The sequence below is a fragment of the Tympanuchus pallidicinctus genome, unplaced genomic scaffold, assembly GCF_026119805.1.
Source record: "Tympanuchus pallidicinctus isolate F22 unplaced genomic scaffold, pur_lepc_1.0 scaffold30, whole genome shotgun sequence".
Taxonomy (NCBI): domain Eukaryota; kingdom Metazoa; phylum Chordata; class Aves; order Galliformes; family Phasianidae; genus Tympanuchus; species Tympanuchus pallidicinctus.
Window position 1 is genome coordinate 3,362,332 of NW_026294748.1, and position 14,461 is coordinate 3,376,792.

General features: G+C 48.0%; 1 protein-coding gene across 11 annotated transcripts in view; it reads left to right on the forward strand.

The window, feature by feature from the left end:
• The window catches only part of GRAMD1B (GRAM domain containing 1B), a 110,207-nt gene that overhangs the window by 74,851 nt on the left and 20,895 nt on the right, over window positions 1–14,461 (forward strand). For 9 of the 11 annotated variants that reach the window (XM_052697028.1, XM_052697034.1, XM_052697027.1 and 6 more), the window contains 2 exons: window positions 25–235; window positions 7,119–7,139. In XM_052697028.1, coding sequence (XP_052552988.1) covers window positions 122–235; window positions 7,119–7,139 — 135 coding nt within the window. In that variant the 5' untranslated portion in view covers window positions 25–121. Of the gene's footprint in view, window positions 1–24; window positions 236–7,118; window positions 7,140–12,984; window positions 13,827–14,461 lie in introns of those variants that run through there. The other 2 variants (XM_052697024.1, XM_052697031.1) reach the window with 2 other exon arrangements.

The window sequence follows — 14,461 nt, forward strand, 5'->3', positions numbered from 1 at the left end:
TGTGCTCTGTGTTTCTGTTTGCAGTACTGCCAGTAACTCAAACCGCAGCACGCCTGCCTGCTCCCCCATCCTGCGCAAACGCTCCCGGTCCCCAACACCGCAGGACTCCCAAGGAGACACCATGGTGGAAAAAGGCTCAGACCACTCGTCAGACAAATCCCCTTCCACGCCGGAGCAGGGTGTACAGCGGAGCTGTTCCTCTCAGTCAGGCCGCAGTGGGGCCAAGAACTCCAAGGTAAGGAGCGAGCAAATAACTGCAGTCAAGATGCACACGCATCTGCTGCTCTGAGCTCTGTAATGTGGTGCACTGGCTTTGTCCAGTGCTATCTTCTTTATTTACCTCTGGCTAACCCTCCTTCTTCCCCCAGCGTGATTCTAAAAACTCTAACTGGAGGCCATCTGGGGAGGTCAGACCTACCCTCTGTCATCCTTTCATTGAACTCAGCCCATGAATTGCTGATGGCTTGGACTGTGGCTCAAAACTGGCTTTTGTAGGCTAATCATTTTGCAGTCAGGGCCCTGTTTTCTTGGCAGGCTCTGTGCTTTTGAATTAGACCTTGAAAATCAGCTGTTGCAATTGCTCTTTATCAATTAGATCACAAAGGGTCATGGAACACATGAAGATTCCTCTGTGCAGACAGCTTGTAAAAAGCCCACGCATCTCTCCAGTCCTGGCCAAGCCATGTTGAGATGAGGTTCAGACTGCACAGAATCAGTTTGCTAGTCCTCTGCACGGTGTCTCTTAATGGTACAATATTACAGGTGTCTGACAAACTCCATGGAAGTCTTGGACAGATGATACTTTTCCTCAGGAAGGGCTCTGTCTTTTGGTAGTACTGGAGCCAACATCAGCCGTGTCTTTGCTGTACTGGAAGGATGAGGGTTTCAAGTGTAGGGACTCCTGATTTTCTGTGAGCAGTGGGATTTGGTGAAGCAGATGGGTGCTGTGGGAACCAAGAGTAACCTTTGATAGTAACGCTGACGTCAGTGGTGTAGGAGCTGCCAGGAGCATTTGCATTTTACTCATTTTGCAAAGTGAAATATTTCACCTTGAACCACTCCGCAGTGTCACAGATGACTGTATGGCATAGATGTTGGCTTGTGGGAAATGAGCTGTTGGGTCCTTTGCCTAGCTTATTGCAGGATTGTGTCACGTGTATAAATAGTCTTCATGCACTCCTCTTGGTATTCACCATCAGCAGAAGAAACAGGATCCACTGGCCCACACTCCCTGGGCTGAATTGCTCTCTCACCTCTAAGGAAGGAGGGTGTGTGTTGAAAAGATGGGACGAAGGGATTTTTTGGGACGATTCATTTGAGGCTAGGTAATTCTGGGGCTGCCCTTGAGGTTAGACTTGCTTCCTGTGTGCCTGATAACCTTCAGCCACCACCCCAGGGTGGAGGAGGATGCCCATGGGCGTGATGGTGCTGTCAGGCCTGTGTGCATGGGCAGTCTGTCCCCAGAAGGAAGCCATGCAGGTGGGAGGAGGCAGGATGCTCACTGTTCATTGCCACGCTGGGGGTCAGTTTGTCAGGGCATTTGCATCCTCAGCAAAGGGTGTTCCTGAGACGAGTTGCATTGCCCTGGCTGTGATGTGCTGTGATTCAAGGTCACGGGAATGTGATCACAGAATCACAGAATTCTGATTCTTGACAACGCAGTGACTAGTGAAGCTTAATAGCATAGCTTAATAGTAATTCATGGTGCTTTTAACAAGGAAAGGAAGTGGAATTGGGAGGGATGTGATGCTGTCTGCTGGGTTTGTGGGTTTTCCTTCTCTGGAATCATGAGGTAATTTTTCTTCTTTCCTTAATTTCTCTCTTTTCATTCCTGCATGCTTTCTCTCCGATTAAGTCACACAAGCGCCTCTCCAAAGTAAGCCTTCTTTTTTCTCTCCTGTGCCCCACTGTAGAATTGTCTCATCCTGCAGAAACCCCGTGGTACTGAGCAGTGACTCCAGTAAGGCATTCTCCTGGCGTGGCTGTGAGAATGTCAGCAAGAGCTCACCCCGATGCCTGTAGCTGAGAAGCTGGTTTCACTTATATCACTGGGATCTCATTAATATTTGCTCACGTGGTGTGAAAACTGGCCTGTTCCCCACCCTCCTTCAATTACTTCCAAGTAATTTTAGGCTTTGTTTTAAGATTTGTTTTCCCTCTCCCTTACAATGAGTTGTTGTCTTTACAGGGAGAGATCCTCTGGCTTTGGTAGGCTGAACTGTACCATAATCCATCCTCTTTCCTCTCTTCTTTATGCCTTTTGGAAACAGGAGTTGATCTCCCTAACTTAACTGTTAGTTTGTTTTTTGTTTTTTTCTAATGATGAAGAGTTGATTTGAGGCCATTGATCTCAGTTTACTGACCTTGCACGTTTTTCTGTGTGATGTAAATATTAAAGATCAGTGATTTCAAATGAACCCAGCTTACACCTGGTAGAACAGATTTGTCCCAAATGAATTGTGAGAATTCATGGGCTCGCTCTGAAAGGTAATAAGTAGAAAATCCCTCTGTGGGTGCTTGGATTGGAGATAAGCTCATCTGAGATGTGATCTCAAATCTCATTGCTACCCTCAGAAGAGTGTAAAAATCAGAAACGCTGTTGGGATGCTTATTGGACAAAGTGTCAGGCTGTTGGCATTTCTACATGTGAATGCAAGTGAAGTTAAAATCAGAATGGCTTGGATGGCTTCATCATCTGCCAAATCAGTGTCTTGGCTTTTTCCCAGCTGAATACCTTGGATTCAATTCTAGGCAAGCTCCTAGTAAGCAGTGAAGTTTACAGTACTATTTTACTGTTTTTCCTTGGTCAGAATGCCCTTTTAGCCAGCCTTGTCTTGCATGATTGCTGGTGGCTGCTGGGAACTTCATGTCTTTGTTTAGACAGGTTGACTCTTGCATGGTGACTGTAGCTTGGGTGCTACTAAAGAGGACTGTGGGCCTAAGATTTGAGGTGAGATGTGACACCAGTACTATGGAAGACATGGGTGTGGAGTGGCACAGCTGCAGGGCTTGCTGGTGAGTAGAAGTATGTGGGCAGGCTGGGCTGGGCTGGAGGTGCTCAGCCAAGCAGAGGAGAGGTGGGAAGAGCCTTGGTAGGGAGTGATGTGTGCAATGTGTTTGTATTGCTGCTGTGATAAGCTTACAGAGAGAAGAAATGCTTTATAACAGCTAGAGAAACAAAAGGAAGATGGAGCCGAGGTGAGTGCTGGTACATGGAAAGCAGGTGCAGAGAAGGGGGTCCTGGGCTCCGCCAGCCTGAATCAAAGCTCCTGCCCTGACCCTCTCCCCCAGCCAGAATCTCACCCCGTGCTCCACAAAGCAGCTCTTTTTGGTAGGACAGAATCAGGTGCAGTGAGCTCCCTGTCTCTCCCCACATGACAGATAGCTGCTTAAGATGGGGAAAGGCTGGGAACAAAGAAAGGAGGGGCGCACGTGGTAAAATCTCCTTTCTCAGTCTCTTCTCTCCCCAACCCCTCTTCTGCAAGAAGAAGAGTTTAATTTTCCAACCTGTCTCTCTGATGAAATGAAACAGCTTGAGCCCATGAGTTTGATGCTGTGTTTATACAACCGCTGACAGCTCTGCTTGAAGTCCCTTGCCCTCTTTTGTCTGTTGCGCTGATCGCCGTGCTGCAGTGCTGCCATCAGAGGGAGCGCTTCACCAGGAGTTTTTAAGCACTGGATTGCATCTGTAAAAGGCCTTTCCTGGAGCTGCTTTCCCTTGCCACCCACCACCGTGGCGTGGGCCAGATGATTTGTAAGCCTGTCTCAGCCTTGGGGGAACACTGCTGCTCCTGAAACAGCTTTCTGGGCTCAAGGAATGAAGGGATTTTGCTTGCTGCCAACTGTGGGATAACGTATTTTTAACTCTCTTGCTCTTGCATAAAGAAAAAAGTGATTTCATCTCTGTTACAAAGCTTTCAATATTCTTCCTACTGCCTATACCTAGTAGCAATGTAGACTCAGAAGACTGTAGAGCCATTTAGGTGGGGAGGGGTTATCTGAAGGTCTGTGGTCCAAAATCCTGTTCAAAATGGGATTGATTTGGTTAGACTGAGTTGCCCAGAGACTTCTCTGCATTTTGGATGGAGATATCACAGCCTTGCTGGGTCCCTGCTCCAGTGCTTAACCACTCCTGCTGTGAACAGGCTTTATCCAAGTAGAATTTCCCCTACTGCAGCATATGACTGTTGCACCTTGTCCTTTTAGTGTCAGAAGAGTTTGGCTGTGTCTTCCCATTTGATCCTCCTGCTGGGTGGCACAATCCTCCTTTAGGTATTCTGCTCATTTTGAACAGAGGTGAGGAGTCTGAGAATAAAGAGCATCAGTTTATTTGAGATACAGGGATACAGAAGGGAGGTGAACAGTGTAGATCTGGAGGTATGCAGACCAGGAGGAAGGGCTGTGGAATGTATTCAGAGTTCTGTGCCCTCACCTTGTCTCTGTCCCCCTATTTCCCTGGTTATAAAATGGACGTAATGATGCATCTATAGCCCATGGCATGTCATTCACTTGGCAGAATGTTTCTGTTCCTCTGGAAGCAGAAGTATGTAGGAGGGATTGTGATCCTGCTCCCAGCAGTGCTAAAAGATGGAAACTCTGTTGGCTTCAAGCTAGCAAGCCAAACTTCATTCATGTGATCCACCGCTTCCCATCTGCACTGTAAAGCTGTAACTTTCCAAGCAAATCCAGGATTATTAACACACGAAGATTCAGGGGCAGCCTTACAGTCATTAGAAGCTCATAAATCCCCCATTTTTCTCAGCTTCTCCAAAGTTCTTCCTGGTTATAGCCACCACGTAGCTCTGCGTTCTGCTGTCTGCTCCCACAGCATCACCTCTGCAAACCAGTGACATCTTTTCCACTTTTGTGTGCAGCTCCCTTCCTCCCTTCCTGCTTTATTTCATTTTTTTTTCTGTTCTAATGCTTATGGTTTCTTTTTCCAGTATGACAGACTTAACCTGCTCAAAGTAAGAATATGTTTTTCCTTTTTCACCCCCCTCTGCTGTACTGTCTCTTGATTTTCACAGTTTGCAGCCCTCTACATTCTGACACTCAGTGATAAACCTTTTTTCTTTTTAAAGCTGAATGCAGTTGAAGTTGGATTTAAGAAGTCAGATTATCACAGAACCTTAGTTTTGCTCTTCTTTGGACTCTGTAGTCTGTTACGTGTAAAAGGTAGATGACGGGAAGAAGGAACCTCCTCACATTTAGAAAACTTGAAGCAAAAGATGAGGCTTGGGTATCCATCTAAAGGTGTGGAAGAGGGAAGATGCTGCAGAGAAGCCATCACTGGAGGGACTTTTCCTCGTCCCCCTGCAGAGAAGGACAATTTCAGCTGACAGTTCATGAATGGAGGGTATGGCCAACTGTGGGGAAGTGTAGGAAGCAAGAGAAGATTCCTGAGGTTAGTTACTGAGCCTTAGTGTGTATTCAGCTCTTCAGCTCATATCTTTTCCCCTGGGTTTAGGGAGAGGCCTTAGGAGTGCTGCTCTTTCAAGTGTCAAATTGTTGTGGTTTGTTTTGTGACATATTTCCTGTTACTGTGGGGATTTTCATTAGAGATCAGTGCAGTAAACAGGATGATTTCCCAACTGGCCAAAGTTGGGAAAAGAGGTGGCAAGCAGTCCTTGGGAAGGGTTGGCTGCCAGCTGGGTGTGGGATCCAGGTGCTGGGGAGGTTAGCTGGGTGCAGTGGTGTACAGGGAGCACAGGAAACTGTGAGCAGGGTGGAAAGCAGTGTAGGCAAAGCATGTCTTCATAGCAATCTCTGTTCCAATCTGTTCTCATTCACGCTCTGCACTTACTTTCTTATGGTAAAACATAATGAATGTCATTGCTCCTGCTGTGGGCTGTCCCAGCACAGCTCATTTCTGTGTTTCTGGCAGTAGGAACTTAGCTCTCTGAGTGCAACTTTCCCAAAGTCCCTTAAAAGTCTGAGATGAGTTTGTTTGTAGCCCGGATGGGGTATAAAACTGAAAAATACTCCCAGTCCAAAGTCAGAAGTGAGATGTGTTCAAACAAAGAAGTGCAGTGAGACACTGCTTCTGTCTTTGTCCATTAAGCAGAACTCGGCCGGGTGCCATGCAGACGTGTGGCTGTGGGTTGGAGGAAGGGACAGGCGCAGCTGTGGGGCTGCTGGCACCTGCAGTGCTGATGCTGTGCCCCATGGCTCAGCACTGCTAATGGCATAAGGCTGCGGTGCCCCATGCTTTGCTGTTCTGGGCTAAATCCGCCCCAGCTGTGGGGATGCTTCTGCTCTGTGTCCTGACATTGGAAAGCCAGCTTTGCTGGAATGGGAATGTGAGGCTCGTTTCTTCCTCCCTCTGTGCTGAAAAATTGCACCTCTGGCTGGAAATGGCCAAGAGTGACTTTCCAAGCCGAGTGAGCCTTTTCAGATGCTCCACTGTGACTTGTGGCCTGTCCTGAAACCATCTGAAATGCTGTAATAAGGGCAAAAATGTACGTGTGCAGATGACGCAAAACACTGCGTGCTAAAATTTTGCAAATAAGTCCTTTTTTTTTTCTTCTGTTCAGCTTTTCTATTGCTTTCCTTCAGCAATGTTCTTGTCTCTGTACGTGTCTCCCTTTTAAAATTTAAAATACTACTGAAAGCGTTGGCTGATGGCTGCTTTGTGAGTGAGTAAAAAGGTCTCCCTGCATTCCAAGAATTCTCCAAGGGTTGTTGTTTGCAGCGGGTCCTGTTCACATCAATGTGATATTCCCAACCTAGGCAGCAGGCCTAGAAAATAAAGCCTCGACCAGAGATGTGTGGCAGTGATTATGATGAGCTCCTCTGTTGCTAGTGGGCGCTGCTGCTCTGCAAAAGGGATTGCAGCATGTGTGCAGGTTTGTGTGCGTGTGCGTGCATGTGGACATGCACACATTAGCCTGAACTGTTTCCTATTATAGATTCTTGCTCCTGGATTTGATCTTTGTTTCTGTAACTGGAAATAGCTGTGTTAGACCGTGCTGTGAAATTCACTGAAATCTCCTGTTTAATCTCACTTTCACTTTGCTAATTATGCAAGCCAGATTGGACCTACTTTCTCTGTCCATCTTTCTTTTTGATCCTAAGATCTCTGTGCTAACTAATGCTTCTCTTTTATTTTGTCCTTACAGAAAAGCCAGAGTTGGTATAATGTAAGTACTCCTGTTTCTCTTGTCCCTGGGTGAAAGTGGGCTGGGTGCTTGGGTGGGGGGGAAGGTGCAAAGGGGCTTTGCAGTGGCAGTGGGGCATACTGACCATTTCTGAAAAGATGGAAATGGCTCAGAACTGGCAAAGGACACCTGACATCCTAAGGGAAAGGGTGCCAGAGACAAGGAGCAAAAGCTTTGTCCTTCCAGTCACTCCTCTGCTGTTCTCTACATCCTGTACCTTCCAGTTCCCTATCAAAGTTGGTCTTGATGTGGTGACAAGGAGAACTGCCACCATGCAAACCCTTTGCATCTCAGGGTGGAGCGGGGCAAGAGAGGAATTACTTTCTGTTGATCTCACAGAAAAGCGAAGATGGTTTCTCTTTTGCTTCTGCCTCAATCTTATTTGTGCTCTGCGAGCATGAGTAGCAGTGTTGTAGGCACACAGCTGGTGATCTGCACATTCCCATAGTCGAGCACCTTGCATGGTTGAACCCTACCCTCAGGCTCTTCAGGGCAGCTATCAGCAGCGCAGTGCCTTTGCAGCAAAATGCAGCAGTTACTCCACGTTCTGCAGCATCCCCACCTTTCTGCAGCATGAGACAGGAGAATCAGGGCTTTTAGCTGCTGTGATGTGCTCAGATCTGACACAGGCACGAGGGGCAGACTTCAAATAACCACCACCAGGATGTTTCACCTTCTCTGCCTTGTCTAAAAGTCCTTCGTGTGGCTGGTTAGGTACCGTGCTGTGTAGTTGTGGCATCTTGTGTCCTGGCTGGGAAGCACTATGGCAGGAGGCTGAGGTCTTGTCAGCATTAACAGCAGCTCTAGTTTGTCTGGGGTTGTGGGTCTGAGTCACTGGACAGACACATCAGAGAGGGGCTCCTGGTGGAGTGTGCTCTTTGCTACCAGCAAAGGAGAAGGTGCTTTGTTGGTTTTGTCTTCTTTTTGCACCTTACTCCTTTTGCTTCAGTAAGTGATAAGTCTGCTATGTCTTTGGGGTGAAATCCTATTTGCCGATTATTCCAAGTGTCAAATGTATCTGGTTTGATGTGGGAATTCTTTGTGCTCTTGGTAAGAAGTGGGCAGGCCTCCCTCAAAAAGAGAAGGAAATTTAGTAGGGAGGGCTGCAGTGGGGAGAGAGAGATGTGTGAACACAGAACAGCTGTCCTCTTGGCAGCAGCATCACTGCAAACTCCATTTGCTGGAAAGAAGAGCCAAGGTGGATAATCAGATTGCAAGGTAGAGAGCAGCACAGACAAGCAAGGGTTGACCTCAAAAAAACAGATAGTGGCATGGAGACAATAGCATGAAGAGAGGAGGATAAACACAGGAGAGCAGGTTGGCAGAGAACTGGCAGTCAGAGGCAGCTGGGGCACGTAGGCAGCCCAGCCAGGCACATGGAGGCCATGGCCATGGCTCAAGGTGACTTTTGCTGTTGCACAAGAGCTGAGTCAGGCTGTAGCTGCTGAGATGCACACCCTGCTGCACGATGCTTTGCTGTGGTCTGCTTCTGTGGGTCTCTCGTTTTTCTGTGTCCTCTCTATCTTATCTTGCTGTTCTCTTGTTTTTCCTCCATATATTTTCAGCATGAGAGACAGTACATCCGGAGAGTAAGCACTGGCTGCATATTTTGTGGTTCGCCCCACAATTATTTTCCTTTAGAAAACAAAACATATTCTAGTGAGTAGAGACGTTCTGGCCAGATAAAAGCAGCAATGTGGAGACGCAGATGGGCTGCAAACTCCAGGAAGGCATTAAATCCTATTGGCAGTATTAATATTAAAAATTTGCTAATGTTTCTCCTCGATAGAGTTTCTTTTCTTTGCCAGCTCCTTCCCAGCAGGATTTTTCTGGCACTTGGACCAGTCTGATTCCTCTGTTTATTTTCCATACTGAGAGCAGCTCTAGAAATGAATCTGTAGAGGCAGCCCCATTGTGAAGCCTCGACGTTTCATTTATCTCACTTGCCCTTGTTTCCATTGTACAAGAAATTCTGTGTTCTTGCAGCAAACACTCTGCTTTCCGTGTGTCGCTTTGGTGGCCCTGGGTGCCAGACCAAAGGTACAGACCCTGCCTCAAAGAGCACACGGTCCTCAGAGCCCCCCAGAGCATCAGTGGTCAGAATGCCAGCGTCAGTTTTTGCTGCTTTTAACTGGTCTTTTTGTCTCTGTAGCACCATGCCCCTGTTTGCCAATTGGAAGCTTTCCTTTTCTCTCTCCCAGATTCCTTTTTTTTCTACTTTTTCCTTAATATGTTACCAACTTTTCTGCCCTTGCGTGTTCTCCTCTTGATCCTAGCAGTGCTTTTTGGGATTGGCATCCCTACCAGACTGACAAGTGGGAGAAAGGGAGTGAACCAAGCTCATGGGTTGATGTGACAAGAGACCTGTCCTTCTGTGCTCTTGGTGCTTTCTCTTCTTTGCTTTCCAGAGATGAGTACGAGCTGGTCAGGTTCACTGTGAGATTTCAGAAAAGCAACACCAGAATGAATGCACTCAACTTCCATGGGTTTGCTTTGTGTTTGTGCCCTTATGGTGGAAAAGCAAACATCTCTGGGCTGGCTGAACCGTGGCAAGGAGACGTCACTGAGGTGTTTCTCCTGCCTTTGGTTGGGAACGTCAGACATGGAGCCCCTGGCCTGGAGGAATTGCTTTCGTGCAGACTGCAGCTCATTGGCAGTGCCTCACCCATCTGTGCTCATCCATCAGGATGCAGTTTGAGTCGTCTGCGTGCCAAATTATCATTGATTGGTTTATTACTCTTAAGAGAGTTTTTAAATTTGTTTGTAAGGAAAGAACAGAGCTTCCCAAACAAGTTTTCTCTGTAATTTTGTTTACTGAAGCAGAGATGTGACTTATTCTGCAGACCCGATGTGCTTAGCAGTGGGGAGTTCACGTCCCTCTTCCCTGGTGAAATAGAGGAGGAGGCTGTGCTGACAGTGTGGGATGCAGGAGCTCCACAAGTCACCAGAAAGAATCATTCCCTCAGTACAAGTCCTTAAAATTAGAGGCAAATTGGAGACGTTTTATTGACAGAGAAAATAGTCTCTTTGTCCTTCTCTTGCTGGGCTTTGGGGGAGGAGGAGCACTTGGGTTTCATGTCTGCCCCTCTGTAGCAAAAGTTTCTTCTGTAAGTTCCCATCTCTGCTCCCAGATTTGGGGCTGCTGTGTGCTAGGAGAGTTAGCAGAGAACATCCCCAGAAAAGAGCATGAGATGACTGTGAAAGTTAAACAGTTGACGCTGGGGAAGATGGAAGATTTATTTGTATATATATGTCCACAAGGTTTGTTCGCAGTTTAATGTTTAGAACTCAAGGACAGCCCTAGCCTGTACTCCTTTCTTTTGTGTTTATCTACTTCCAGCCCTTTCACCTGCCTATTCTTTTGCAACCAGGCTTGCGTTCTTGCTTTCTTACAGCTTCTCCCTATAACTAACCTGAGTCTCACCCTCCCCACCCATGTGCAGGACCATCCCAGGGCACTGAATGGGAAAATTACAGTGTGAAGACACTAACTGCCTTTTTTAGCTGTTCTTAAATAGTAAGTCTGAAAAGTTGTCTTTGGGAAAGCACAGTCTGTACCGAGGATTGCAACAGGCAGGGACGCAAGTGAAGGAGGCAGGAGGAATGGCAGCAGGAGAAGCAGCTGAACAGAGGGACAAGCCTCAGTGTGGTCTTGTAAAGAGCTGACCTGACTGTGCAGTCTGTCTGTGACTACGTCAGATGATCACAGGGCTGAACACAGTAAGAAATCAGCCTTTGGTGGAGTCGGTGTGCTGACTTCTTTAAAGCAGCACCCTGTTGGAGACCTTACAGATAGCAGAGTGAAGGGGAATTCTCAGCTGCTGGAAAGAAAAGTAAGCACTATTTTAGGTAAGACATTGGAAAAGGCCAGCTGGCAGGTGGAAGCCTGAGCCTGACCAGAAACAGCGAACTTATCAGCAGGATTTAGTGCAGAAATCCAGGTGTGATGGTGAGAGAGTAAGGTGCTGTCTGTCAGTGCTGTCAGCTTCTGGGTTCCATCACCGCACGTCCAGCTGTTCCTGAAGCACTGCTAACTCACTGTCCTTCAGGTGGTTTTGCAGTCCATTCCCTTCAGTCCTGATATGATGTACTGATCACTGCGCCCAGCATGGCTGCTGTGGTGTAGTGGCACTGAGTTGGAATGAATTTCTGGTGCGAGCTTATGGGGTGATAGATTCAAACTCACTTCCTGACCACGAGCTGCCAGTGGTTACTCTGAAGCTTCTCCCTGTGTTGTTCAATCACTTTTAAAAGACAAGAAGAAGAAAAAGAAGAAACAAGGCCCCAGAGAGCAAACCAGGTCGAGAAGAGAAGCTGTGGGACAGGTGGTCAGTTTCCCTGCTGGCATTCATCAGCACAGCAGCCCTGCTGTCACTGGGGTTGGAACTCTCTCCCAGGCACACTGTGTATCCTGGCCTTTCCAGTCGTGTTTCTGTTCTGTCCAGAAGCAATGTAAATCTTCCTTAAATGTTAGGTGCAAATCCATCACTCATGCAGATCAGTCAAGGTTTTCTTTCCCCTTTTCTCCCTGCCTCATGCCGTCTCTCTCCTGACCCACCTGCTTTCTGTGCTGCATGCTGTACCAAGACCATTTCTTTCTCAGTTCTTGCACTGTCAAACTCCCCTGTGCTGTCCCATCCCCCAGCAGTGGCTGCTTTAGATTTCCCATGCATTTCTCAGTGTATTATCAGCAAGATGTGACCCTGGGCGCCCCGTTCTCCCCTTTCCTCCTTTGAGTCTCCTCTCCACCCTTCGCAGTGCCATCCTGTCCCGTCTCTTTCTGTTTGCAGAAGAGTTAATGTTTGCTGTCCCCACCTCCGGGTTAGCTCATCTGATCACTGGTGCCATTCAGATCTGGCACAGGGATGGTGGGTGTGTAATCTGAGGGGTTTGCTAGAAGTAATCCCGTGAGTCATTTGCAGCAAGGAGGGACATCCGGTGCAACAAAGCAGATAGCTCGTGGCTGTCTGCAGTGCTGGTACATCATCCTCTTTAGGCTGCAGAAATCGCTTTGCTCTCTCTGTGTCTTGGGGTGACTGATGGATGTGCCCTTCTAATGGCGACAGGCCCCAGCAGTGCTTCTGCAGTGCACCCGAGCAGCTTGGTGCTTCTCCCTGTCCGTGGGCAGCCTGCACTTGCTGGCCCTGCAGTGAAACTGTGGCTTTCCAGTGGTTTGTTAGTTTGCTTGGAGACAGCTGTGTGCACAGGTTATTTGGAAGAATGAGGCTGTTTCTTCCTTATTCTTGTCTCTTGTTTGCACAGACAGCATTGCAGTTGAGCAGTGCTGGTGTGGACGTTTCCTTTGTGTTTCTGTGCCTGAGTAAAGAGATGGACAGGATGGAGGTGAGGGGCAGAGGGATACAGGGAGCTGTGCTCCAGCAGTCCTTCTCTGGAGATGTTCAAGACCTGCCTGGATGCCTACCTGTGCGACCTGGTGTAGGGAACCTGCTTTGGCAGGGGGGTTGGACTTGATGATCTCTGGAGGTCCCTTCCAACCCCTACAATTCTGTGATTCTGAGACCTGCACGGAGTTCATTGCTGGTGCCCGAAGGAGCTCTTGCTCTTCGTTCCCAAAGTGACCCAACTGATGAGGTGACACCGAACCCAGACCCATTTTGGAGGGGCTCAGTAATGCATACAGGAGCAGCTGAGCCCTGAAGTCCTAACTGTGTGCATCTCAGATGGCTGATTTCATCATGACTATGTTCTGCAGGCTGGTCTTTCCTTACCCCGGCCCCCCTCACCCCCCCACGCCTCCCCCAGCACGCTCTGTCCAGCAACTTTCCATTACAGGAAACATCTGCTGGGAGGCAGGGCCCAGCCTGGGTTACTGCAGGGCATTGGCCCACAGAATTACCCAGCCACAGTAACTTAAAGCATGTGCGAGTGGTTTCGGTATCTCCACACCCGCTCCTTCCTACAGAAACAGAGACTGAAACTGCTTTTCAGAGCCGAGAGGGACAGGAGAGGAGAGCCTGCGGTGGGCACTGAGGAATAACTGCTTTTCTGCTTTCAAAGGGGAAAAAAAAAGCAAACAACCAGCTGAAGTCTCTGAGCTGCTGACCGTCCTGGAACTGCAGCTAGATCTGTGAATACTGCTGGGCTGGCAGGGTGCTGGCAATTGGAACTATTTTAGTTAGCAGCTCTGGCAGTGCTGGCCGTCGGGGCTGCAGACAAGGCATTGCACAGAGCTGCTTGGGCTGTCAGCATATTTACAGCCCTTCTTCAGAGGATACCCTCAGCAACAAGTTGGGAAGACTGGAAGAGAGGAGCTCAATCATTACCACGCTTATCCTCATGAGCCTCTTTATTGAAGTCTTCTGGAGGAGGAGTCCTCTTTCAGTTCTGCAGAGGCCGCTGGGGCAGATGACCTGAATGTGAGCAGAGAAGCAGGGGAAGGCACGTAAACTCCTGCCAAACTGCTGAATCTCTTTCGACATTGAATCTAAACAAGAAGTGGTGACAGCAGGAACAGGAAAAGCAGAGTTTGACTGAGAACACGGGGAGCTGTGCAAGTGCTGAGGGAGCACCATGGATTCCTTGCTGGAGTGCGGGGTTCTCTGGCATCCCATACTGGATCAAGAACTCCCCTATCTGCAGTGGGACCTGGAGGGGCTTGCTGACCTACTCCAAGAGGTTCTCTGCAATGGATCAGATGGAATTCCAGCTGTGAGTGTCTCTAAACTGAAGTGTTTGTACCAGAAGTTCTGCTAAGCAGAAGTGTCTACAGGCTTTGGACAGGTCAGAACATCCCAGACAGTGGGAGAGGGATTGGAGCACTCCTCCATATGGAGACCATACTGCTAAGTCTGGTTGCTGTAATGCAATGAACCCAAAGCTCAGGGCTGATTATAGTCTTATTCGCACCTCCTTTGCACATCCTCTCTGCTGGTCCCAAGAAATCTTGGGTTTAAGGTCTTGGTGGAGCCCATCTCTGTCCAAGGTCTTTTCCAGATATTCAGGCTAGAAGTTTGGTGAGTGAAATCGTATTTCTGTCAATCGCTGGTTTGTAGGTTTTATTTATTCAAAAGTAAGTGCCTTTGGGCCCACAGGGCTGGAGCATGTATTTGAAGTACTAAAATAATGTTGAAACAGTGCTGTTTCTGATTCATTGTATTGGTGTGTGGAAGAAGGAATATTTATGAGTGGGATTCTGTGCTTCTGTCTTGGCTTTGACACCATTTGATGGTTTTGAGAGGGTAGTGCTAAGCAATCTTTGTATTTTCCCCACCACTATATGTGCCCTCTTTCCCCCTTTTCTCAAACAGAATCTTCTATAATCAGACTAATTTGGGGGAGCCCTC